At 39.6% G+C, this 26,734-nt stretch overlaps 2 protein-coding genes across 5 annotated transcripts in view; one reads left to right on the top strand and one right to left on the bottom strand.

Annotated features, from left to right (window-relative positions):
* Window positions 1-1,295: 1,295 nt before the first annotated feature.
* Window positions 1,296-5,934, bottom strand: PDE12 (phosphodiesterase 12). Its single transcript, XM_040076734.1, has 3 exons — window positions 4,696-5,934; window positions 3,607-3,685; window positions 1,296-2,909 (listed from the first exon to the last, which is right to left on the bottom strand). Exons 1-3 carry the CDS (start codon window positions 5,932-5,934, stop codon window positions 2,467-2,469), a joined length of 1,761 nt encoding a protein of 586 aa, XP_039932668.1. The 3' UTR covers window positions 1,296-2,466.
* Window positions 5,935-6,184: 250 nt separating this feature from the next.
* Window positions 6,185-26,734, top strand: part of DNAH12 (dynein axonemal heavy chain 12) — a 60,755-nt gene continuing 40,205 nt past the window's right edge. For 3 of the 4 annotated variants that reach the window (XM_040076209.2, XM_040076208.2, XM_040076210.1), the window contains exons 1-25: window positions 6,185-6,825; window positions 7,616-7,779; window positions 7,995-8,085; window positions 8,359-8,385; window positions 9,349-9,538; window positions 10,832-10,910; window positions 11,765-11,923; window positions 12,609-12,804; window positions 13,213-13,401; window positions 14,207-14,357; window positions 14,466-14,557; window positions 14,815-14,993; window positions 16,218-16,353; window positions 17,144-17,269; window positions 18,912-19,046; window positions 19,899-20,092; window positions 21,048-21,264; window positions 21,789-21,974; window positions 22,338-22,538; window positions 23,589-23,783; window positions 23,989-24,110; window positions 24,242-24,524; window positions 25,125-25,244; window positions 25,652-25,808; window positions 26,037-26,209. In XM_040076209.2, coding sequence (XP_039932143.1) covers window positions 7,616-7,779; window positions 7,995-8,085; window positions 8,359-8,385; window positions 9,349-9,538; window positions 10,832-10,910; window positions 11,765-11,923; window positions 12,609-12,804; window positions 13,213-13,401; window positions 14,207-14,357; window positions 14,466-14,557; window positions 14,815-14,993; window positions 16,218-16,353; window positions 17,144-17,269; window positions 18,912-19,046; window positions 19,899-20,092; window positions 21,048-21,264; window positions 21,789-21,974; window positions 22,338-22,538; window positions 23,589-23,783; window positions 23,989-24,110; window positions 24,242-24,524; window positions 25,125-25,244; window positions 25,652-25,808; window positions 26,037-26,209 — 3,762 coding nt within the window. In that variant the 5' untranslated portion in view covers window positions 6,185-6,825. The remainder of the gene's footprint in view (window positions 6,826-7,615; window positions 7,780-7,994; window positions 8,086-8,358; window positions 8,386-9,348; window positions 9,539-10,831; window positions 10,911-11,764; window positions 11,924-12,608; window positions 12,805-13,212; window positions 13,402-14,206; window positions 14,358-14,465; window positions 14,558-14,814; window positions 14,994-16,217; window positions 16,354-17,143; window positions 17,270-18,911; window positions 19,047-19,898; window positions 20,093-21,047; window positions 21,265-21,788; window positions 21,975-22,337; window positions 22,539-23,588; window positions 23,784-23,988; window positions 24,111-24,241; window positions 24,525-25,124; window positions 25,245-25,651; window positions 25,809-26,036; window positions 26,210-26,734) is intronic. The other variant, XM_040076207.1, reaches the window with a different exon arrangement.

Genomic DNA, 26,734 nt, shown 5'->3' on the forward strand with positions numbered 1-26,734 from the left:
TGGATATTTTTCCCCTTGATTTTTTCATACCATTTTTCTCCTCCCTTTTCTTTGTCCTTCTCTCAATCATATTTGGCATCCTTGCTTTATCATGATACATAGAAGTACTTTACTTAATGCTTGAATGACACCTTCCAAAAATAGCAATGATACAAGAGATGTGCAAGAATTCAAGTACTGTCCCAGGAGGATAAGAGACCCTTTTGTCTGGAACAGATATGGTCAGGGAAAGAATAACAGGAGTTCCAAGTTGCCAGACCAGTCTGAAGGATCTTGCAGAACTTGGTTGATTTTGTACGTATCAAATACATAGGTAAACATTTCACAATAGCCAGAGCCTAAAAATGAGCCAAGTCTGCTGCCTTCAGGAGGTCAGGGTTTTAAGTGCTCTTAGTTCTGTAATGTCCTTGTGAGTGTGAATTTGTCCACAGCAGGAGCCACTGTTAAAGAAGAAACTTCCTCCTGGGACAACAGCCAGGCAGGAGGCAGCACTGTCTCTCTTGTGTTTAATGAGTCAGAGATGGGAAATAAAAGTAGAAGGCAAAGAGATTATCCTTTTTCCTTAGCAGGCCCTGTATTTTTAACAGGATCACGTCTCTGTTTTAGTTTGCTGTGGCATGAGCAGGAGCAAGGAGACAATTCACAGGTGGTAGAGCAGATCAGGTAAGAGTTTGGGAAAAGAGGGAAGGTTAACTGCCTGTGTTGCTGAAAAGAAGCTGCTTTCAAAGGGCATTTACATGAGCTCTTTAGCAACACAGGCTTCTACAGACTCAGAGTAGTGGAATTTGTCCATTTCCCTTTATCTGTGGACAGAGCTGATCATGAAATACTGGACAGTTCATGAGATTTGTCTTCTCACATCATGCTGTTTAGACTTTATCTTTTTAGCCTCGTAGGACCTCTGAAGCTAAACCTGCCTTGAGGGCTTTGCTACTGCAGCTACCAGCATCATGGTGAATGCCCAGATGCTACAGCAGCAAAACACAGCAGTAGTTGTATTAGACAGAACAGAAAAGAGCAGATATTTAAAAAGCTTCTGCACACCACCACCCTTCACAGTACAGCAAGTACTATGGCAAGAGACAGCAGCAGCAGCCCTCAGAAATATCCCAGCTGAAAGTGACATCCCGCTTTGAGTAGTGTTTAAACAGTTGAGTGAATCCCAGCTACAGAGCACCAGAGTGCAGGGGAGGTGAGCAGGTGTGCAAGCAGAGAGTACACAGCTTTTATCAGCCCAGGCAGACTTGTTTTGCCATGAAGACACCAGTAACTAGAAAAAACTGACAACAGTGACAGACAATTGTTAAAGGGAGTTTTATTAGGTGAAAGAAGAAGATCTAATGTATGGTTTCCAAATATTTTTTGTTTCTTACGGACTAATGATGCAGGGAAGAAGCTTGTTAAATGATTCAACCCGCTCCAACACATTCAGTGAAGGTATGGATAAAATACACTTCCCTGCATCCTATACAATAGGACAAACTGGACAATTTATAGAAAGAAAATTGCATATAAAAACTTTTTTTTCAGTGTCTGTCTTTGTATGCAAATTTTGTATGCAAATTCAGGCTGTCTTTGTATGCAAGAGAGGAACAAAATAAAACAACCATTGTGATAAAGGCTTGCAAGTCACTTGTGTTTCTTTGTAAAGACTTAGGCACAGATAACTAATGCATCACACTGTTCTGTATCTCTCCTCACCTGAAAAAAGGATGACTTGATAAAAAGCACCCTCCCATCCAAAGCTGGTTGTCCTAAACTCCAGTATCATTTATTGCTGATGACTCAAACCAGAAGGGTATGTTCAAAGTAGATGCTATTTCTTCATGTAGTCCAATTTCACAAGGTGTTGCCATTATCCTCATTACCCATGTTATGTGGGCACACAAATTGTTTCCAAATCAATTATAGCCTTGAATTTATTCATTGACTGATTTTTGATTATTGACAGAAAGTCTGTTCACAGGAAATTAAGAACATCTTTTCAGAAGTTGGTAGGTACGAGTACATTGTTCATGCAACTTACTAGAAGTTGTGCCATAGTTGTGCCAAGACAATTTATGAACTTAAATTACCTTTACATTAATTAAAGTGGAGTCAACTAAATCCATTTGGGTTTGGGTTCAGTTTGTACACTGTCTTACAAATCACATTTAATTCCTTTTTTTTTTTTAACAAAATAATTCTTAATCCTTTAAAAACACCGCTAAAAAGGTATAATCCATTTTTCAAAACACTGTTTTCAATATATTTTTTTCCATTAGCATATAAAAAGGGGGAAATTGTCATGCAAATATTCTGAACAGCATGACAATATTCAATAGAGCCATTAAACACATGAACTCTCCATTAATCATTCTGGCTTTCCTTTTAGTAGCACACAAGTCAGGGTCTAACCTCAGTTCCCCAGCAGTACATTAAATTTCTGGTTTGAAAACCTCCAAAAAGCACCATGCCACAGCTACTCTATTTCCACTTCAAGTCACATATTAGTGCTATATGATCAGAAGGATGTGAAACACTTGGCAAAGCCTGATGGGTTGTAATTTCTTCATGACTTGGCAACGGAATAACTTGCTCAACCTCTAGAGCATTTCTGTCAATGAAAATGTAGTCCAGACACCCATGAAAGCCACCGACATAGTTTGTGTAAGCAGGTTCTCCACAAGCACTCAGCAGTTTGAAAGGATGGCTTAGAGACATGCTGCACCTTTCCTCCTCCCCATTTGAGATCCAGTCTTCGTGATCTTCAGCAATGCCACCACTGCTGATAAAACTGTAAGTTCCTGACGAGGGTGTGCTATTAAAATCTCCACAGAATATGACTGGGATGCTGGGATACAAGTCACATGCTACGTGCTTGAGGTGGGACATGGCCACAGCAATTTGGATCAGACGGATGTGCCCACCTAAGGACATACAAAAGTATTCTTTCAAATAATGCAGAACAGCACCGGGGGTGCTCACTGGGTTGCTCATTTAAGCATATACAGCTCTGAAACAGCAATCTTGCATTTTATAATAGTTGTCATGAATTAAGAAGCCTTTAAAGCTTGTGACTATGAAAGTTTTTGAGTGACAGACAATTTCAACTTAAACTCACCCATGCAAGAACTCTAAAGCTTTAACACCCACATATAGCAGTTTTCAATCTTGTGACAACCACCCTAAGAATACTCCCAAAAAGTCACAGAACCAAAAGAAAACTAATTGGGAAGAATCTCTCCTAACAGCTCCTGGAGCCCAATCTGGTTGCCCTCCTGGCAGTACCCTGGGAGAGCTCCATGTTTAACAGGCCTGGGAAACCATAAGTGCTCACAAAGCTCTTTCAATTTTACGGTCTGCTTCTTGGGTGAATTGTGCATAATGTGACGTCCCTTGCTTGCAGCTGGATTCTAGTGACTCCCAGGAACACTAGAAAAATAAATATATAAACAGACCAAGGAGTCTGGCTTGATTTCATCTAGATAAGTAATGCAGGAAAGCCTCAGTTCCAGAAGAAAAGGCTATAGCTGCAAAAGAATGGTGGGAAATCTATCCTCCCAAGGAAGAGCAAAAACCTGTCCAAGCCCAGTAATCCCACATGCAGGAATGTGCCAAAATTACCTTTAGGGTGCCAGTATAGGTGGGTATTTGCTACACAAAGCTTCCTGGAAGGATCAGTTGTAGACTGAAGAACGGAAACCTTTAAGAGAAAAAGCAGTCTTTGTTAAGTCTCAAATAGAGAGGTTATATATATTAAAATGCACTAGGTCAGCTTATGCCTTTGTGGCAATCCAATTCAAAGAATCTGATGCTTATAACCAATAAACTCAATTTAGGAGCTGTACTTTTCATTAATCTTCTATATAAGGTCTGGGTATCAGCCAAAATATTACCACTACACCATTTAGCAAACACTCTTTTGACTGTGTCTGGTTTGGCCATATTTTTTCATAAGATATAGTTCAGGCTGTACCATTCTGAAATACTTTTATTTTGCATTCACTCTCTGCAACAGAACTGGAGCTAAATCTCCATTTTTACTAAGCAAATGTAGCATTCCATAACTGTTAAATTGAACGAAAATCTGGAGGTGACCAGTTATCAAGGAAATCCATGAGAAGGAAACTTTTACCAGTGTTTCTGCAATTCCTGACACAGCCTTCTATCTTACCCACTTGCACAAGAGCTCTGTGGGCAGACCCTCCGCCATCAGGAAGCTCACACATCCGTCCAACCTTTTTTGTCTCCCTCCTGTCACTTGCTGAAGAGGCATTATCAAGCATACTCAACTAACCTTCTTAAAACTGACTTATAAGATCTAAGTTTCATAAAATATATTCTGAGATATTAAAGTAAGTAGTGAAAAACTGGCTGCCAATACCACCAGCCAGAAATCACTTAATCTTATCAGCTGTCTTCACTTTAAAGCAAAATACTATTGCTTTTTTTACCAAACTTCCATAATTCCACATATGCAGTGCAGTGAGATCTCAATGTTTCGTTCTTGTTCCTAAGCTGATCTCCTGCTCTACCCATTCCCACAGCTAACAGAGAACACGGTTCCATGTTTCAAGTTCTTAATCCCTCACCTCCCTTCTGCTGCTTAAGGCCCAGCAACGCTGGCCCAACGTGTATGCCTGGAGACAGTGGGAGGAGGAGAAAGGGGGGAAAAAAGAAGGGAAAGAGAAGAAGGCATGTCAAAGCTGGTACCTGCAGCACAGACGACCTCTGCACTACCTTCTCCTGCACCAGGGGGTACTTGGCCAGCTGCTCACACAGCTCCTTGTGCAGCGGCTCTGAGAGCAGGGCTTCACTGAAAGCGATATCGTGCTGGCTGAGGAGACTGAACTTGTCCCTGCGATAGAAAGTGGCCAGGCCTTCGTGCTGCTTCTCCTTAATCCTGAACAGCCCCTCCAGTCCAAAAGCATCGAGCGCCGGGGCCAGGCTGTCCACGAAGACAGATTTATCCACCTCTTGCAAGCAGATGAGGTCGGCGCTGTAGCCCGCCAGCTCCTTCTTGAGCAGGTTCTGGCGGTAGTCGATCTCCAGGGCGTAGGGAGCGCAGTAGGGGTAGAGCACTGTGCGGGAGAACTCCGTCTGCGCGTAGGTATCGGCCAGGATGTTGTAGGAGACGGCACGGACGGAGCCGCGGCCGCAAACCTTCTTGGTGTAGAGGTGCCGGGCGTCGAAGGTGCAGGCGCCGGGCCCGGCCTCCACGGGGCCGCTGCTTTCCACCTCGCGGGCCGGGCCGTAGCGCTGCTCCCCGTCCCCGGGCGTGCAGCGCAGCTTCAGCCGCAGCCCCACCAGCGCGTTCGACGGCGTGAACACGCGCTCGGCCGCCGCCGTCTCCACCCAGGCCTCCCCGGCCGCGTCCCCGCCGCCCGCGGGGCGCTGCTCGCGGAACCAGCGGAACAGGCAGTGCTGCGGCGCGGCGAACTCGGCGCTCACCTTGGGACACACGGGGAAGCCGGCGAGGAGCGAGCGCGGCAGGCTGAGCTCGGTGAGCGCGGGCGGGTTGCGCTCCACGTGGTAGCGCGCGTCCCCGATGTGCAGCACGGCGCCGTCCTGCCAGGCGGCCGCGTTCGGCACCTCCTCCGCCACCGCCGCGCCGTCGGGGGAGAACAGCCGCACGGCCGGCAGCGCCGCCTCGCTCTCCGCGCCGCCCTCCGCCCGCGCCTTCTTGCTCTTCTTGCCCGCCTTGCCGTGGCCCTTGGCGGCGTTGGTGGCGATGCGCGCCAGCGCCCGCCCCAGCGGCTCCTCCTGGTCGCGTTGCATGTGCCGAGCGCTGCCGTCGGGCAGCACGAACCGAAGGCTCAGCTTGGGCTCGGACGGCACGCAGCGCACCACGGCGCGCTCCATGGCGGCGGGCGGGCGGCCGCCGCCGCCGCGCGGGGGTGCGGCGGGAGAGCCGCGGAGCCTCCGGAGGGCGGAGCGGAGCCGACGCCACATGGACCCGGCGGCGCCGCGGCTTCCGCGGGGCGCGGCCGGAACCGCCGGGCGGGGCGGGGCGGGGCGGGGCCGCGCCGTCATCGCGCGCGACGGGGGCGGAGCAACGGGCCGTGAGGGGCGCGAGCCGCGGCACGGGGCCGCCCGGGAGGCGGGAAGGGGGCGGGCTCGCGCCGCCGGCCGTGAGGGAGCACCGCCTCCTCGCGCCGCGCCCCGACCCGCTCCGCTCCGCTCCGTCCCGCGACCTGCTCCGCTCCGCTCTCTCGCCGCGGTGCCCGCGCCCCTCGCACCGCCGTTTACCCGCCGGCACGGCGTGGGTCAGGCCGGCCGGAGAACCAGCGGGTTTCTGTTCCCTGAGCAGCGAAACTCCCTCACCTCAACGCAGCTTCTTGGCCAACAGGTGTTGGAGGCGTGGGCGGGTCTCCCTCATAACGCCCTCATGCTTTGACGCCAAGGGTTTGGGTTTGCGTTCTGTTCGTGAGAAAACGTTTCATGGCTGGGTTGCGACCTCACGCTGAATAGTCCCGGGCAGTGAAAGCTACGCCAGGAAATTGCCCAGGACCTTGGAAAAAACACAAAATTCCCTTCCGCTGCTCCCGCAGCCTCTGCCCTTGGGGCTCTGTCTGCCCACACAGACACAAAATTAGGGTTTCAAACCTCTTTTGTCAAGGGTGGGTAGGTGGGCAGCAAATCTCTGCAGTTCCTTAAAATTTCCATTTATAGTTGCACAAAAAGCAGAAGGTCACTCAGCAACAGCCACCTGATGCTTGAGGGTATTATAATTTCTCAAGCACTCTTCCTGTGATCTGCTTGGTGGAGGCAGAGGCTGGAGCAGAGGGACTTTCTGACTCGCTTGGGTTGTGCCCCACCTAGTGACACACCGGGAGGGTCAAGGTAAGGTTTTTCCAAGTCCCTGCTTCTTTTTTCCTTTTTCCTTTTCCTTTCTCCTCACCCTCACGAGAGGCACTGATCTCGGCCAGGGAGAGCCCCGGGCCCTCCGCACGGGCCGGGCGCGGCCGCCCGCCCTCGGCTCCCGGGTAACGGCGCTGTTTGTCCCGAGCCGGGGCCGCGGCGCCGGGGGAGGTGAGAGCAGCGGGGCGGAGGGAGCGCCGGGAAAAGGCGAAAGGGAAAAGTCCTCCAGGCCGTCCCTAGCTGAGCTTTGCGTCCTTTGGTGCATCCGCCACCGCCCGGTTTGGTGCGTTTTTAGGACACAGAACTGATTTTAGGAGGTAGCTTTGGCTTTCTGCTCCCCTCTGGGAAGCTGTTGAAATGCAGTGGTGAGTTTGTGCATCGTGTTTCCAGGGGAACCCGACTGTCAGACTTCGGAATAGCCCTACTCAGGCGATTAAGCCTCCATAGAAGGGTGGTCTTTTAGTTGGACCTTAGGCAAGTCGCAGAACACAAATTTGTTGGGGTATAGCATTTTTCTGTTGATGCTTGTTTTTGGAGGCTTGTTTTTCTTTTGACAGGCCCTTTATGTACACCTTTTCCCTTGAACTTTGCCATTTTATTGTATAAACTACTGTTCTCTTTTTTGAAAGCTCAACTGTCATACCTAAACTGTGGAGATCCCTGAGGTGACCTCATTTTATGCCTTATGTACATTCAGCTTACCAGATGGGAGTGTTAAACTCCTTCCTGGACAGGATTGTATTCTAGAATTTTGGGTTTGTTGTGGTTTTAGATGGAGCACTCAGATGCAGCAACTTCCAAGAAAAGAACTTTGAGAACTTTGTTTCGTCCCGCTGCTTTACCTCCACCAGTCATATCTGAAACATCACCATCACAGAAGCAACTATTGGCATACCACAGAGGCAAGGAGCAACAAGAGAAGATTAATCAGTTACTGTGAGTTTACTGTAATTTAAAACATGTTGAAATGAAATGACAGAGATATTACACATTAGACATTTGACAAATAACAATGTTTAATATAATTATAGTGAGAATAGTGATTAAGGAGTTGGTAATGATGAATAGGTTGCATTGATGTAAGTGTTAGCATTATTTTTAATATATTATTTGTAGTTTTTCTGCACTTCTGATGCTGTGGTTTACTTTAGAATTGATCGAGCTCTTGAAGTCTGTAACATAACCATGGGTGAAACAGACAAGAATGAAACTGCACCTCCTGTCACAGAACTGCCTTCCACGGTGAGAAAGTATTTCTTTATTAAGTCTTACCTATTTAGTTCTTTGTTATTGGGACATTTATTTTCCTTCTTAGAATTTACTTCGAATACTTGTTTTGCTCCTCAGTAATCTATAAATGTATTTATATATTCAGGTAATCCAATTGAATTGTATACCTGTATATCTACAGAATAAAGTTTTTGTTTAGGAACAATATTTGCTATATTTTCTATTTCCAGCATTTTTGCTTGTATGTTCTTTATATATAACAATTTTCTGTTTCTTTTTATATAGATGGATGATGAAGAAAGCCAACAAAGGGTGAGTTAAATTCTTTCCTTCGCTTTTTTTGGAGTAGCGGAGTGAACGGCCCCTGTTCAGAGAAGTTGAGTATGTTATGCAGAATTATTGCTATTAAACAAGAAAAAGTAATCTTCATGGGGGAAAATGGAATAGGAGGAAAATGGGAACCTTCTTTTGTGGTCCTGTAGAGGAAAAGTATTTTTCTGTTTTAGAAAGTGCAGCTATCGATAATTAATTTAACCTTAGTTAAAGATCATTACTTAGGGAAAAAACCTAACAGGCTTCCAGATTTTTTTGGTCGAGGTCACAGATTGTACCTTAGCCTGTACAAAAAGTAGTCTTTTACATCGTTCCCTTAATTTGAAGAACATGCACTAAACTTGAAATTTGTGTATAGCTTTTAAAGTAAGACTTCATCCTGAGAGACAGTTATAACTCAAATTAGTATTGAAATATTTATTAGTAAGTAACCTAGGGTAATACCAGTTTGGCCTAGCTGTTGTTAGGTAAACTCATTCTGCAGACTAAAGTGGTTTTATAACAAAACTGTCAATCAAAACAGAAATACCTATTTCTTTGGCAAGACCCGCTCCCCTTATGGAGGATGTTCATCCACACTTTTTCCAGATAAATGTTTGTCCAAAGAACAATGATCTTAATGTTAAACTGTTTTATTGTTAGGCCGTAAACTTCAGCAGAGAACCAAGGAAAATGCCATACTGATGAGTACAATATTTTATATTTAAGCATTAAGACAGAGAGACCATGTCACCAACCACAGAGCAGCTTTTAGGGTATTAGTCAGTGAATACTAATAGATTAGATTAAAATTAGTCAGTGATTACTGACTAAAAGATTAGATTAAATACCCTGCCCTTAAGGAAATTAAGAAATTTTGTAATTAAGAAATTTTGAATAAAAAGATAATTTTGCCAAGCCTAACACAGAAATGCATACATAGTATGTATCTTGTCCTTTCAGGCAGACTACCTCTTCTTGAAGAAGTGTCTGCAGAGCAATCCAGTGGTTCCCATCCCGCAGCAATGGCTGAGGTCCGTGCTCGCCATGGTGCCACAGTCGCTTATGGAGGGCAGAGATAGAGAGCTGCTCACTGAAGACCTTCTTAAGGAGATAGTTAGGGATTATGAAAAGAGCATGCTGAGATGTGTGTGTAAGTACTACAAGTTACTCAGCACTTTGCATTAATGTTAGTGAATATAAGCTCCATATTCTTCTGCTGAAAATAATTTTTCTAAGTTTGTTCTTTCAGCCAGGCAGGATCTTTGTAATTAACTACTGATTTAACTCTTCCTGCCTCATCAAATGTGTGTTGGCCATAATGTTTAAGGCAAAACTTGGTTATTTTATTTGAACCAGTAAAAAGTTAACCAGCTGAAAGTACAGGCAAGGACGAAGGTACAGCTGCAGACCTTATGTCAAAAAGATTGATTGCTGATGATGTTATTTCATTATGTCTTTAGCCTATTTTGTTTATTTGAAGCAAAAATGTATTTCTGTTTACCATTAAAGAAAGGAGAAACTTTTAAAGTACTAGTCATTCTTTCTCCATCTTCAGGAACAGCAGCTTTTTTAAGTTGTTTATTCACAAACACATTTGTGAGTTTTCTGATGGCGCTTTTGTTGCATGGGGAAGCTCACAATAAAAATCTGAAAAGATAATTACTGTTTTCAGATATCACTCATACATCTCACTTCAATTTTAAAACCTTTTAAAAAAAGTCATGAACTGAAATTTTGAAAATGTTTTCCCTTGAAATCATGTGTTAGTTTATTTATATTTGTAGTAACTGGAATCTGAAATTGAGCCCAATTTTGTTAATATTTTAATGAATGGCCGATCTTTTTAAAAGTGTAGACGCTTTTTTAAAAGCGTAGATTAAAAAAATAAACAATTTAACATTGGACTAACTGCTTTTTAACATCATCAGTGGCATATTATAGCATCTCACTGTAATTATATAATTGTGTAATAAAGTTGCCATAAATTCTTACAATCATAGAATATATCAAGTTGGAAGGGGTCCATAAGGATTAGAGTCCAGCTCCTTGCTCCTTGCAGGGCTGTCTAAAACTCAATCATGCAACTGAAAGCACTGTCCAGATTCTCCCTGCACTCTGGCAGGATCGGTGCTGTGAACACTTCCCTGGGGGCCTGTTCCTGTGACTGACCATCCCCTCAGCAAAGAAACTGCCTAAGTATTTAATTATTTAAACATGAACCCATCTGGAAACCTTCATGAACAGCAGCCAGAACTGGCATTAAGGCACCTGAATCTGTATAAAAATTTAGCAAAAGCTGTTGATTTTGACCTTTGTGAGAATGTGTTTTGTAGACTAGGGTGACAATTACTATTTCATCCTACTGTGTGCTTGGTTGGAGGAAGTACAGTGACTAATTGAATATGGCATAATTTTCTTCTAATGTTCATGTTTTTTTTCTTAGTGAGAAGAGTTCTTGTTAAACCGGACATAGAAGAACTGAATAAGTTGGAAGAGGAGGCACCTTTGCCTTTATTACCTCTGTGAGTGGATTAAGTTAGCAAATAACCCACTGGAAAACACACTGAGTTACATGAGGGATGTTCTTACTGAGCTGTGTGGACAGAGTTATGGCACAAGATTAAGTCTGGAGCCCTTTACTGGGACATTTTTAAATCTCTGTAGATGACCTTGCATTTCAACATCTCTTATTTGAATGCCCTACAAAAAAGTTTCAGCACTGGCACTGTTTTATTACTGTTGTTACAGTTACATAGAGCAGTACTCAGGAGGGAGAATTAAACCTTGCTCTGAGTGCCCAGACACTAAAGTCACAGTGCAGCTTCCTCTGGAATGATCTGTGTGTGTATGTAGCAGTTTTCTGGCAGATAGCAGCATTGTACAGTACTTTGACATCCTAAAACTGCATATAATGCCAAGGTTTTAGGTAATTCTGGTTTTATGAGATGAAACCTTGAGGCTGAAGGCAAATCTGTTACGCCCTCCCATCATGGAAAAAGAGTTCAGGTAGACAGAGTATAAATACCCAAACTGCACAACTTGCTGATGCATTGGAGTGTGTGCTGTCAAAATCTGTTGGTAAATGCTTCCTGATAGTAGTTGTTGAAGTTAGGAGTTACATTGAATGGGCTTCTGTAAGAGGAGGTGATCTGAAAATACCATGGAGGATAAAGCATGTTTTGTCAGACAGAATCTTTATGACTTCCACTGCATGGTAGTGAGGACGTGTGTGGCATTTAATTAACTATTCATGCTAGAGAATAATCTTTTGAATACTACCTTATATATTTGAGTACTTCATTCAAGTAGTGCTTGAGCTCTTAATTTTTGTTTGTTTGTTTGTTTTGCTTGGTTCTTTATGGTTTTTCTTTTTTAGAGGCCTGGATTTTTCCAGTACGTGGCGTAACAATTATATCAAAGCAAAAACCCAAATCATTTCCACCTTACATATTCTTCACCCCACAATGAAAACTCTACTGGATTTTGGTTATTCAGCATTCTTTAATGTTCTTGTGGTGGATTTCTCTAGTTCCAGGTAAAGTCTGTTCTGCTGAATTATTGACTCATATAGGCTTTTGAAGCTGGCAAAGATGAGCTCGTTCAGCTCTATTATTTGTCAGAGAAAATTTCTTGGGTACACCATTTTAATGTACTCGTGACTAAGTTACTCTGTGTTATGACGCGTGACTTATCTTCTCTCTGTTACGTATTTTATTGTTGTTCAAATTGCTGGTGATATCAGACCTTTCGATTTGTAAATTGCCTTTAATTCTGTAAAGTTCTTCCCATTATTCACTTATTCTTAATGCTTAATTCCCATAGAAATCTGTTTAAAGTAGTATTTGAAAGATCAGCTTCTGGTAGTATTACCATCTGTAGGAAATTGTATGCTAACCATGAGGATCAGACTTCTTGCTGGTTTTCATCAACTGAATTTTCTATTTAATCTTGGAAATTTAAATTTTCATAGACTTCAAGAAGATAATTTTCAAAATATTTTTCCTCATTATTTTTTTCTGTTAGTTGTTCTGTAAATCCTGGAGCTTGAGGCAGTTTTTTTTTCTTTCCTTTTAGTCAACTGAAGCAATGCGTAAATTCCCACTGTGCTTTCTGTTAGAGAAAGACTGGGTTTTTAATACAGAAGTTTGTATTGTTACCTTACTCCGTGTTTGCTTAGTTAAATTTTTGTTTGTAAAGTTGCCTATAACTTTCTTTTCTAGATTGAAAGGACCAGTTGACTGCAAAGCTTTTAAAACTGATGCATCTCTAAGCTGTTCTAAAGCCGAAGACGAGATAATGAGTACATGGCACCAAAGAGTTACTGGTATCTTTACTCAGTCAGAGGCCTTGGGTGGTGTAAAGTTGGATCAGCATGAGTCTTTTTATAATTGTGTGTCTGTGCTTATGTCTAATCAGGTAAATATCTTTCCTCCCTGTGATAAACTTAATGGGATTAAAACGTTATTTGCTTTGTAGAAAAATAATGTAACAAAAGTCGAATCAAATCATTGTAACTGGAAAAAAATAGTCAGAGGAAAATGCTTTCAAGATATTTCATTTCTACATACATGTATTAGTAATTGGCTTACTTTCGTAGCAGAAATAAATGCATGGACTTAACTGAGATGTTTACTTGTCCATTAGTTTTCATCATTTAAGGGCTGGGACTAATACCCACTGGAGTTAGAAAAATTCACACTGCTTCTGTTATCCATGAATCAGGCCAGAAGTACTAAAATGAGCAGAAATCCTGGCTTACGGATGAATGGAAATGGGTTGGACCTTTTTTATGTCAACTAATAGGTGATCTGTGTTGTTACCTAGCTGAAAGAATTACTGCAAAGAACGACTGAAGTTTTTGTGAAACTTTTTGATCCCGAAGACAGAAGTCATCTGCCTTTATTTAAGATGGACTTGACTTTTGATGAAAATAGAATGGAGTTTTATCCAAGCTTACAAGACTTAGAAGAAGCAATTCTGTTTGTAGTAGATTGTATAGGACAGACTCTTCAGGTGTGCTTTTGTCTTTATTTAAATATATAATTGTTAAGATGTTCAGTATGTGAAAATACTTGTGATTTAGGAGTCTGACTACCCTGGCAGTGGGATCAGAATGCAACTTTTATTTATTTTCCACAATCATTCTACAGGTCACATCATGAATCTTGATGCCCATTGGCACTCCAGGCTCTGAAGTAATTTTGAAATTCCTTGTTTATAAGAAATTGGTGCACCTGCTATTGATTGTTTTGGTCTGCTCTTTGGGTCTGCAGTTATAATACCTTTAATTATATGTGGTGATTTACAATAAATTTGCATTAAAGTTAAAATTTCCAGAAAAAGACAAGGAAAATTTGAGTTGGTATTCCTTTTCATTCTAAGAAAAAGAAAATACTCAAATCTCTAGAAACTAATATATACAACATCAAAAGATTGATGTGTTGAGAACCTGTTTAAGGTTCCAGGGACGAGAGCCTTTCTGGGGGCTTTAGATCTGAACTGAGGATTGGTCACTAGTCATATGTGATGGTACCTTCAGGCAAGTGTTTTGGGCTTGGTTTTCTGTATTTGCATATATAATATCATTAAATTTTATGCAAGGTTGGGTATTTCTTTTTTCCTTTACACGTTTTCCTGTTCAACTTTTTGCTTCAGGAAAAGTCATTCCACATGTGTATAAAGCATGTGAACTTGGTCACGGTTAGGGTCTCATACTTTTGTGATCGTGTCTTCTGCAGATTTCTACTTACATTTAAAGTATATGTATCCTTGCACCACTTTTTGAAATTTAAATAATCAACACTTGCACTACCCTTAGAATGTCCAAACGATACATGCTTGGCCAATGGGAGGCAATGCGACTCTGGATGCTGAGCTTCCTGCTCACACCGTACAATGGGCCAAATCCACTCTGAAAAAATCTATCAGAGACAACTTAGAAGGCCCAAAGGAGCATTTTAAAGGCTATGGTAAGTGATAGAAGAGTGTGTAATTAGCTGTGTCACCTCTTTGTAGTAAGTAACTTGCTGTATGGCATATACATTTTAGTAATTTATGTATGTTGTAATTGATTGTAGTTCAAAGTTATGGCTGGCTTGTAGATGGAACTGCAGAGGAACGGATAAAGAGATTTGTAGCAGAACAACCCAGTTTTGATGAATACACTACTGTAAGTTTTAATTCTACATTTTATAAATAATTTTAATAATACATAGAGCAATAATGAAAAGGTAACAGAGGATAACAGGTGCTTAGCCTTTAGCTAAAAATATATGGACTACCTACAATGCAATAGATTTTCCCCCTAAAAATTTATGGTAAATAGAAGAAAATAGTACTTTTTTTTCTTCCATGTCTAATACTTACTCATGTAGCCAAATATTTAAACAGCAGCCCTGAAGTGTAAAGTCTGATGTTTTTCTGAAGTTCATAGATGAATTTTTCACCCTCAAGAAGGAAATCATGAGTTTGCCAGAGGTGATTTACTTCCCTATGATCTGTTTGAATTGCGAGGATTTAAAGGAAGGTTTGGCTAATTGTGCAAACAACTTTGCGAAAATGCTAATGGAGAAAATATTTACAGATTACAGAGAGGAAAATAAAAGGTAAGTAGAATTTTTCTGCTTGTGAATGCTCTATGTGTTAAATGCATAGTAGAAACATGTAGAAGAAATGCAAATATACCATACTTCTGTTTACTGAAAGTTCTTGGCTAACTAATGATCTTAGGCAGTTTGCACCCGCTGTTGCAGTTTTTCTGCTGTTTTGGTGTCAAAAAAGGTAGGAGAACATTTTAGTGTAGACTTGATCAAAGATCCAAGAACTTTATTGCTGTTCCGGATTTTTAACTGTGAATTACAGTATTACTGCGCCATCAAAGGAAAGGCTGGTTAGACTCTCCTATTACCTGACAGATACCTCAGCAGGGCTGCTCTCAAGCCATTCCTCCCCGTTTATATTTGTGCTGGGTGTTACTCCACCCTGGGTGCAGAATCTGGCATTTCAACTCATTACCTTCCATCCCCTTAAATCACAGTCAAATGTTGAATTCTGCAAGGTGTCCCATCCTTCAAGGGAGTCAGCAGCACCTCACGGTTGTATAATGAGCAAACTCTTGCATCCAAATCATTGATAAATTCATTGAGTAGAACTGGCCCAGAAGTGAAACCTGAGGACTGCTGCTGGTAACAGCTGCCAGCCGTTTGCTGCAACCCTTTGAGCTCTGCACTTCACCAGTTCTTCACCCAGCACAACATTAAACACACTCATCCCACGCTTGGACAACTGGTCAGGAAGGATTCTGTGAAGGACAGTATCAAAAGCCTTATTAAAACTGAGAAGAATTATATCCACCACCTTTATCCTCTACAGGGATGAACTTTGAGGATATCAATTTAGTTAAACAAGAGGTTAATTTTATGCATTAAGTCATGAGGACTCTTACTACAATTTTTAGTTAAAATGAACAATTATGGCCAAGTTTTATAGTGATTCCACATTACTGAAGTGAGACAATATTTACTAGGAAAGTGTTTGTGTGTACACTAATGATAGTTTGCTGAAGCTCTTTTAGTAACAACAGGTTATTAAAGCACTTATTTTAGAAGAACACTGCAAAATCCAAACAAAACAATTATTGCATGTCAGAAAACAGTATTTGTCTAGACTGACTTGGTCATGTTCCACTTCTAGTTTCATAAATAATGGAATTTATGAGGGGAGAATACTTAACGAAGTAATTTGAATTTTTACTTACATTAAAGCTGAGCCTGAAGCCAGTCAAACTAAAATCTTAAAATGTTGGTATTTTTTGTAAAATAAAACTATAGGATATGCCGTGAATTTGAAGCCATTAAGGAATGTGCATTAAAAGTTCCTGAGTCAACAGAAGAAATGGTAGAAATAATAGAGTACATAAAGAGAGTCAAAACCAAAGATATGCAGGACCTGGTGCGAAGGAGCAAGGTAAAAAACTATCCTTTAATTCTTGATCTTTTTTTAGACATGCTGGCCTATACAAATAGAGAATTCATTCCAGAGTGCAGACTTTTTTTTCTGCCTGTGTGAGTAAACTCAATGTTACTTCAGACTGCAGTGGGAAGTCCATCTTATTCTTTGCCACGTGCCTTTGCTTCTTGTTCCCATTCCCGTGTGTTCTGCATATCCGTGAGGAAATGCAGCTTTCAGTAAATCACTCAGTTGATTGTTTGCACTTGAAGACTTACTTCAGGACTGCTTAAAAAAATCTATCTGTCAAAATGTAACAGACAAATATAAAGAACATTTTATGTGTAGAAACAGTCAGCAGACTTTTAACACATGAGAAGCAATTTACTCTTTGAGCAGAGTGTAGGTAATGTTACCTTAGGAGTAGTTTGTGTGTAGGTGTGTGATTATGTATTAGATTTTCTGTTGTGCTAATAGGTCTATAAATATAACGTGTCATGTTTATATCTGCAGAAATTATATTTTGTGTATTTTTAATAACATTAGGATTTCGGCATTTAGATTTACAGAACACAGGAGTCATATTTAGAGAAACAAGCTCATGATCAGGGCAGGGATTTGAAAAATGTTGCACATATATTTTGAATGTTAATATTCAATTGGCTGAAGGAGCTCTGAATTCTGAAAAGTTCATGAGAAAGTTCATGAAATGTAGAATTAGTTTTATCTTTGTAGATAATATTATCCTGCCCTATATTTTTTAAACAGACCTATTGTGCCTAAAGTTTTGTGAAATCTCTCTTTGTAGGAGTGCTGTCGGCAAATGTGTTACTTGATAGATGTTTTTCCATTTGCTCCTGAAGACATGGAACTAAATTCAACAGCTATATTATGGCCAAAGAAGATTAACCAAATTCTTAAAGAGCATGATACTGTAAGAGCATTTTCTTAGTTAATGGTATATTTTGGCTTGTTAGACTTCTCACTTGAGCTATGTATTTCCTCAGCAGGCTGAATTTATATACACATATAACATGAACCATAGTAATGTAGACATGCATCAGTAACAGATTTCCAGGTTTTTGTAACAAAAGTGAGCTTTTTGTGGCTAAATTTAAAAACTGTCACTGTAACTTAAAAGCAGGTCTTATTATCCTAATATGCCTGTGGTCAGTACTAAGTAATACATAGGCAGATGAAAATTCACTACAGTGTACTTGCCTAGTACTGAAAATATAACTGTCAGGCTCCTAATAGGACTGAGTGTCTGGACAGGAAGTAATTTAGTGAAAATGGTATTTTTGTTCCATCAAAAAAATAACAGTGGGAACAATGTTTTCTAGCTATCATGAACAGAAAATATGCAATATCTCATTTTCTCTGTGTGACTGTAGGTTACTTTTCTTCCACTATCTGTATTTATCTTGCTTAGCATGCTTTGTCTGTGACACAGTAAGTCAAGCCTTTTAGTGCCCTCTTGCCTCTTTGTAGTAATTTAGCACAGATTTAATAATTTCTACTAAAATTTTTAAAGAATTAATAAAAAACATTTTAAAAAATCAGTATCTTTTAAATATTACAATTAAGGATTTCTCCTTTACTAGGCTTTGTGTAGATACTAAGGTGTATGTCCAAGGGTAGTAAATATGCCTCTGCCTGAAAAGATACCCAGCTTGGGAGACTGATATGCCCGTAAAATACTTTGTTTGCATGTCATCCTCATGCAAGCAAGGTATTCTTTTAATCCCCCAAAATAAATCAGTGAAATTAATTTTCTGCTTCTGTGCAGGGAGTCCGTGATGCTTGTTCTGACTCCTTTTAATGAAAAGGGTAGTGCAGAGTGAGTCTCACTGCTTAGTGAGAATCCATCAGCAGGGGGACCCTGTAGCTGGCTAAGTGACTTGCATTGTGCTGGAGGCTGAGGACAAGAAAAGTTTCCCATCAAGTTTTCATGAGTCTGTGTATTTGCATTCTATACTCTTAGATATGAGTCTGTTCTTATTCTGATGCAAAAGGAAAAGATTGGTTCCTCCTTTGGTGAAGTTCTGTTTGTCTGCTTCACAAATGTTTCATGGCCGTAGGTGTCCTTGTCTTAGGAGATCTCCTCTCTCTTGATTGATTTTTGTTTGGTACCTTAAAACCCTTGAGTGTGCAGACCCAGTTCTTTCGGGTGGTTTTATGTTCTAGAATTTCTGCCTTTTACAGCCACAGGTATGTGGGATAACACTGACTTTCAACAAGTGTAGGTATCCTTTTTGGCAGTAAAATAGTGAATCCCCAAAATTAGAATATCTATTTTTTCAGTAATGCTGATTCCTAAAGGAGGCCTTTAAGGCGATTCCAACTGCTATGATTATTGAGATGAGGGTTCCATGCTAGCATATAGAGGTTGCACACACTGAAGTGGGACATGGGGAAAAAAAAATCAGTTGTTGCAAGGATAATAATTTATCTGTATTGCTAGTTTTCTGTTTGCACTAAATGTTTAGATGGTAGTATGTATGTTGATCATTGAAAGGACTTACAGCCACACTTGCATTGCTTTTTTTGTCATGAAAATATAAATTCTTTTGTAGCTTATACAACAGTCTAAAGCTAAAAGAGAGCAAGAAGTGCTACAGAGATGCGATAACCTGCATGGTGAATTAGACAAGCTTTATAATTCCGTGGCAGAATTAGAAGAATACTCCGAACTGGATTGCATGCAACAGGTTTGATTAATAGTAAAAATCGGTAGAAATGTTTTATGTGTTTAATGCACAGGGATCATGGAAAAAAAATTGTAATTAAAAGTAATCAGTTTAACAAATGTGAACTAAAACATTATCCTCTTGCCACAGTGAATAAGCTCAGTCCACCTTCCATTTTTGGTTTTCATTGGCAATTAACATTTTATTTAGAGGAAGGTTTGATATAAAGTTGAGCTTGAATTAGCTCGTAGGTAACAGTAATAGCAGTTCAGAAATAGTGTGTGCACCCACGAAAATCCTTTATTCGTTTTCCCTCTTCACCACAAATCAATTAATGCAAACCCAGCGCATGTAGGAATTTGATTTTTTTTTTCATATAAACCTCAAAACTTCATTGTTATGCTAGTGAAGAGCAGACCACTAGCTCCAAAACTTTGTGACCTTCTAGCAATATTTTTTTAATTTTCAGAGCACGTCTTGTGCTCTAATTGGAGGATATTACATAGTAAGAAATTTTGTTTTTTAAAAAAAACAAAACACTTCGAAGCACAAAACAGAGATCCTAAGCTAATAAATCCCAGTTACCAATATGATACACTATGTATAAAAAACTGTTTGCCTACTTTATGGAAACGTGAGTTTTAAAACACAAACATTTTGAAAATACTCTAAAATTCAGTCACGAGAACCAATTTTATTTTTCATAATCATCTGTGTTCTTCACAGGTTATGTACTCCTCAGTAAGCAGACAAGTTTTTAAATCTTGTTTCCTAAAATTGTAATGTGAAGGCTTATATTTTGATAACTTATTTTGATAGCTTTTCAGAGCACAGTTTGGTTATTTCTCAAGACATGCTATTATTTGATTTCAGTATGTGACTGATGTGAGGACATTACAGAAAACATTACAGGACACTGATGAAACAGTAGCTGCTCTTAATAAAGAAGAGACTCTGCTTGGTTGGAAACCAAGTGAGTTCCCACTCCTCAACAATTTAAAAGCCGATATGGAACCATACCAGAAACTCTTTAATCTTATACTGAAATGGCAGCGAACAGAAAAAAGGTAATTCAGCTGTAAATGCTATGAGAGAGTGAGAAAAATGCTCATCCTGGTCTTGCTCATGTCAGATGTAGAATGTGTTTGTTTTCTTGTTAACATGTGCTATTAGCAAGTAAAGTAACAGGGCAATATACCATACGTATCAGGCTTGCTATTTGTAATTCAGCTAGGAAAAAAGTTAATTTGTTTTTATTTTGAAAATGGAATCATGGAATCATAGAATCATTGGACTTCCTAAGATGGAAGGAACCCACAAAGATCATGAAGGCCAAGGCATTGCACAGCACAGCCCTAAGAATCACACCGTTTGCCTGGGAGTGGGTTTTAATTGTATTGGTCATGCTGGTGTAGCCTGTATGTAATGAGTTCTGTGAAAGAAATGTATTAAGAAAAATTGTGTTATGAGTAATTTTCACTTCCAGAAAAGGAGGAAGTTCAACTAGAGAGCTCATATCTGTATGTAACAAAAACTGGTTTTAACCTAGCAGCTGTCCAAAACGGTGGGTTCAAATGATTGTGTTGCTGTTTGGTGGTTAGATCCTACCACAAAAACTGTACTCTGCATATCAATTAAGGGAGACTGTTTATAATTCCATGCATTCTTCAGAAGTGTGCTATGGCTGAAGGTGTGTGGGGGTTTGAAAATACAAGACCTAGTGTATTTTTAAATGTCATATATTGATCTCTACCTAGAGTTTAACTTAGTATTTGTCCATTCATGCAGTTATTCGGTTTCAGTATGTGACTGGTATAAGAGAATTACACAAATATGCAGAAGAGTGTGGTTGAGCCACTTTCACTTGGGCATTAGAATTTTGCAAAGAATACTATGGAAGGAGAGCTTTGCTTTAATTTAAATTATATTAAATTTAGAGCTACTCATGTGTTGCAAAACAAAGTGATAATTATTTGTTGGCTACATTTGTGATTCCGTTTTGTAACCTTATGTTTTTTGTAGGTGGATGGATGGGACCTTTTTGGAACTAAATGGGGAAAGCATGGAGGCTGAGATTGATGAATTTTATAGAGAGATGTACAAACTGTTAAGGCTCTTCCAACAAAAGGAGAAGAAAGGGCCAGTGGACAAGAAAAAGAAAGTGCGACCCAAAGCTGTAAGGGGTAATCCAACTCTTACAATGTGTTCTTCAGTTCTGGATCAGATTAAAGAATTTAAGGTAAGAAAACGTGAGGGAGATTAATATCTGATACTGAGGGACAAATGCTAAATTCGGGACTCAGTACATGTAGATGATGCAGTGTTAGAGACAGAGTGAGACTGTTCTGAATCCCCGTTTCCAGATTGTACCGTCCCATTCGTTTTAATAAAATTGGATCTTTAATTTTTTGTGATAGTTTCTGGGATTGTAATGAGTGAACACATACAGGAGAAAAGTCATTTTTGGATGCAGAAAAATATTTAAGGATTTTTGAAATTCGGGAATTTTGAAATGGGACTCTGTTACATTATTAGGAGCAAAACTTAGCATCACTGAAGAATTATGCTTAATAGTTTTTTATATTTCTTCTTAAGGAGTTGATAAATTATTTAGAAATGGAATGGAACCATCTGCAGTTTTTGGAAAAGATTTTCATGTCTTCAGCTATTGTAGCAGGATTTTAAATGCACATGAAAATTATTTTAAAAAAAGGAATAATGTATATGACAATATTTACCTTATAAATATCTTCTCTGAATTAGGAGAATATTCCCACCGTGACTGTTTTTTGTAACCCTGGCATGAGAGAACGCCACTGGAGGCAGATGTCAGATATAGTAGGATATGACATAACACCAGATGCTGGAACTACCCTGAGAAAAGTTTTAAAGCAGAATCTATCCTCTTACTTGGAACAGTTTACAACAATAAGTGTAGGTGCAAGCAAGGTAAGCACAGAGATTTGATAATGACAAATATGACATCACTTGTCTTAGTGAATATTTTATGACTTATTAGCATTATTTGCTTTGCCATTATGCAGCAGAAGAGATTTGGTGAGACTTGGGCCCATTATATGTTAATGATGAGAGTAAGAAATTGTATCTCGTGTGATATCATCAGTATTTCCCAAGCGTGCTGCTTTCTGGGTGCAAGAAAAGGATGTACTGAGGAAAAATAACCACAAGTAGTTCATTTGTGCTGCTAGAGCAAAATAGCTTATTCAGCTAGATAAGCTTATATATTGAATTAGATAGTTGGAAAGAAAAAACAATTCAGGGAGTAGACCAAGCTATTTTCTTTTCAAATAGGAATTTTCTTTGGAGAAAGCAATGCATACCATGATGGAAACCTGGGATTCAATTTCCTTCACCACAAATCTGTATCGTGAGACTGGTGTTCATGTTCTGTCTTCAGTGGATGATATTCAGGCTCTTCTTGATGATCAGATTATGAAAACTCAGACAATGAGAGGATCACCTTTCATTAAACCATTTGACAATGAAATAAGGGTACAATGCATACTTTTTCAACCACTTTTATTTGTAGGATAACTGTAGTGTAAAAGTATACCAATTGTATTACAACTTTGTTGTTAGAATTGAGAATGAAATGCTTTCATTGATTTTTCAGCAAGAATCTTTTGAGTTTGTATGAGTCATACCTTATTTCTGGTTTGGAATTCTCTCTTCCATTCTGATTCAAGTGCAACCAAGAGAACATGATTGGTTGTTTCTCATATTTTGCAAAATCACTATTTCCATTAACCTTGCTTCTTGATAACTGGAAATAATGTTTCTGTTATTGCTAATAAGAACGTTTGTTTATTTATTTATTTATTGAGTTTTGGACTCAAATTTTGACCTACAGTGTTTTCTCCAGGGCAAAGAAACTTCTTAATGGCTAGGAGAATGTTTTTTAATCTGGCCTCAGAGCAATGATGGCAGCGCTTTGCACCTGCTTTTGAATTTCAGGGCTAACACCATGGCTATTGACAGGAGAGAAGCTGGTGGAATTGCTTTGCAGCTACCCTGCCTAGCTCATTGTTGGTTTATGTGGGAAATGTTAAAGCTCAAGCAGGCTCGGTGAACATACTTACAATTTACAGGCAGCCTGCTCCAGGGGTATCCTTTGGAACAGGATGCTGGACTTGCTTGATCGCTCCTGTCAGCTGAGGTGGCTTTTCTGCTATTGTATCCCTGCTGCCATTCAGCTACAAAAGTCCTTGTCGTGGGGAGATGGAACAGAATTTATCACTGCTAGCCTCCTGGCTATTGCTTAACAAGTTGTTGAAAGTTCATAGCACTAAAGTGATGAATTCATTTTGGAAAATTATTTTCCAAATAAAAATTTCGGAGCTTCTTTGGCTATCTGTATATGTAGAAGAACTTATACTCCTAAATATTTTTCTTTCATTTTGTTTATTGGTAGATTTTTTTTTTTTTTTTTTTTTTTTTTCCTGTTTGGGAGCTGGAATACCACATCTGCCTTTTCTGAATTTGTTGTCTCTAACGTTATTTGCTTGGAAATGTCAAGTTAATATTCTGTAAACATTTGTTAAGGAATGGGAAAGCCGCTTGATTCAAATTCAGGAGAATATTGATGACTGGCTGAAAGTGCAGGCACAGTGGCTGTATTTGGAACCCATCTTCTCTTCTGAGGATATTATGCAACAGATGCCAGAAGAGGGGCGGCAGTTTCAGACTGTGGATAGACTGTGGAGAGAGATTATGCAGTTTTGTGCTGAAGACCCAAAGGTGAGGGAATTTTCCATCATTAACAGGAAAGAGTAGCTTCTCTTGCCATTTTTTGGTGCTTAGTTTTCAGAATATATACAGTGAACTATGATTTCAGTTCCCTAGGCTTTCTAGAAACAGTTAATGTCGTTTCTTGCTTGAATAATTTCGACCGTTTGAAATACCTCATTTGTAGCTGATAGTTTGCACCTGTTTGTTGTTACAGGTTCTTGCTGCTACTTCCTTGCCAGGATTAAGAGAGAAGCTTCAGACCTGTAATGAGCTTCTTGACAAAATCATGAAAGGGCTTAATGCTTACCTTGAAAAAAAGCGTCTCTTTTTTCCCCGGTATGATGAGCTTTGGTTATTTAAAACCCACAGATTCTGAATGTTTTGTTGTTGTTGTTGTTGTCGATAAGTTCTGTCCTAAAAATAACTTGATAATGCAGTTGTATTTTTTTTTTTCCTCATTTTTTTAGCTTCTTTTTCTTGTCTAATGATGAAATGTTGGAGATCCTGTCGGAGACTAAGGATCCTCTCAGAGTTCAGCCTCACTTGAAGAAGTGTTTCGAAGGCATTGCTAAGCTGGACTTCCTTCGCAATTTGGATATTAAAGGAATGTGTAGTTCTGAAGGCGAGCGTGTGCAACTGATTTCAAACATTTCTACTTCTGAAGCTCGAGGTGCAGTGGAGAAGTGGTTAATTCAAGTAGAAGATATTATGCTGAAGACTGTACGTGATGTAATAGCCAGATCAAGAATGGTATGGAGTTTGTGATAGTTTAAGGACTGTAGCACCTGTCTTTGTTTTATGGCTGTCTCTTGGCTTTCTAAAATTCTTCCTCAGCTCAGAAGTTGGTGAAGTGATGTGGCCAGGGCCAAGTTAATATGGCTTGTACTTTCAGGCCCGTGATATACATTAGAGTTTAGTTTGAATGAGACACAAGTAGTTTTCCTATAACACTGGATATAAATTCTTCTAAAAGTTTCATAGCAGCACTATTTTACAGGATATATCACCTGAAGTAATAGTTCTGGTTTCTTTTGAATTAGAAATAGAACACGTGTAATATACCTCCTGAAAGGAAATCATTAGACAGAATATATTTCTTTGTATGCAGTTAACAAGTTATGAATATTCCTGTAATATGGAAAGATAATTTTAAGAATAATTTAAATTATTGTGTAAAAAATTATAAACCTAAGGGGAAAAGAGTATTTAAAGCTCCATTTGGACATTGCAAATAGGAAAATAGTATCCTTCAGCAAGGAATATTAATAGGATTACATTCTAAGCTTCCATGTTACATTGTGATATACATTCCCAGACACTATGTTTGTATGATGTGTTTAACTCTTTCAGGCATATCTAGAGACTGAGAGAAAGCGCTGGGTTCTGGAATGGCCTGGCCAGGTAGTACTGTGTGTGTCTCAAATGTACTGGACAAGTGAGGTACATGAAGTTCTTCGCAGTGGACCCAAGGTACTCTGTAATGCACAATTTTTTAAAAATCTTTCTTTGTGTTTCATTTCAGCTGATGTATTTTGCTTAGCAAAACATTTTTTACAATTAAAACAAAATTTGAAGAATTATGAGCGCGTGTGTTTTACATACGTGAAATTATGTACAGTGATTTATACCTTTCATTTAAGTATGTGAACATGTTTATTTAGAGCAATCATAGTTTAAAAGATAGTTTTGCAACATAAATGCAGTGTTTATAATGCAAAATGTGGATATGGATAAGAGAGAAGTTGATGCAAAACCATGACAGTATAAAAGAATAGTTTAATAAGCAACCTCTGTTAAGATATTTAGTCAATGTGAAGTAGTCTGGAACACTTGAAACTGTGATATAACCAGTTTCAAAATTACCTTTTGTCTCCTAGGGTTTAAAGGGTTATTATGATACACTTCAGCTTCAACTTAATGATATTGTAGAGCTGGTAAGAGGAAAACTGTCAAAGCAAACAAGGACTACACTGGGTGCCTTGGTTACTATTGATGTTCATGCTAGAGATGTCATCAAGGAAATGATAGAAAGTGGTAATTATATTTTAAGACATTTTTCTTAACACAAAGTAAATGAAAAATCGTTAACCAATCAGATTTTGACTGCCTGAAACAGTACAGTACTAAGACAATTTTGTGAGTATTTGGCTACAAGCATCAACATTAATAATTGCAAAGCTGTTTTAAATTTAACCCTAATAGAAAATCCAGCTATCTACGACATCTTTTATGATTGCTGTCAACTCTCTGTTTGTCTGTCAGGTGTGCAGAGCGAAACAGACTTTCAGTGGCTCGCCCAGCTGCGCTATTACTGGCAGAATGAGAATGTTCGTGTGTGCATCATTAACTGCAACGTGAAATACGCCTACGAATACCTGGGAAACTCCCCACGGCTGGTGATCACTCCTCTCACAGACAGGTGTTACCGCACCCTGGTACGAGCTTCCTCGGGGCATGCTGCAAATGGGATTTCCTGGGCTATTGCATTGCTTCCACCCTTCGGTGCAGCTTTCCTTTTAGGTTATTGTCAGACTCTGCTGTTTCTGCTAGAGTGAGGTCTGTAATTTTTACAGAATATTAAACATGAAAATCACTCATAACAACAAATCTGGACAGCCCACCAGCCTGACCGAAACATTAGTGTGTTCTGCTGTTGTGGCCGTGCTTTTTTAAAACACGCGGGAAAATCAGACAATATTTGGTTACCATATAGATTATAAGAACACAAGTGCTTTTCTGATGTTCTGTGGCTGCTAAATTAAGTGGAGAAGAATTCGCTTGTGATCACACTGTTCCTAAGACTAGTACAAGTTTGGCAACTTTTTAGTATTCCTCTAAATAAATTCCTCCAAATTCCTTGGCAGAGGTGTTTATTATTGTACTGGTTTATCTATCCTCAGCTAACATGACACCTGAAAGTTACAAAAGTCATCTCAGCTTTTCTCATTATCAGTTACTGT

This window comes from Hirundo rustica, chromosome 12 (genome assembly GCF_015227805.2).
Source record: "Hirundo rustica isolate bHirRus1 chromosome 12, bHirRus1.pri.v3, whole genome shotgun sequence".
NCBI lineage: Eukaryota > Metazoa > Chordata > Aves > Passeriformes > Hirundinidae > Hirundo > Hirundo rustica.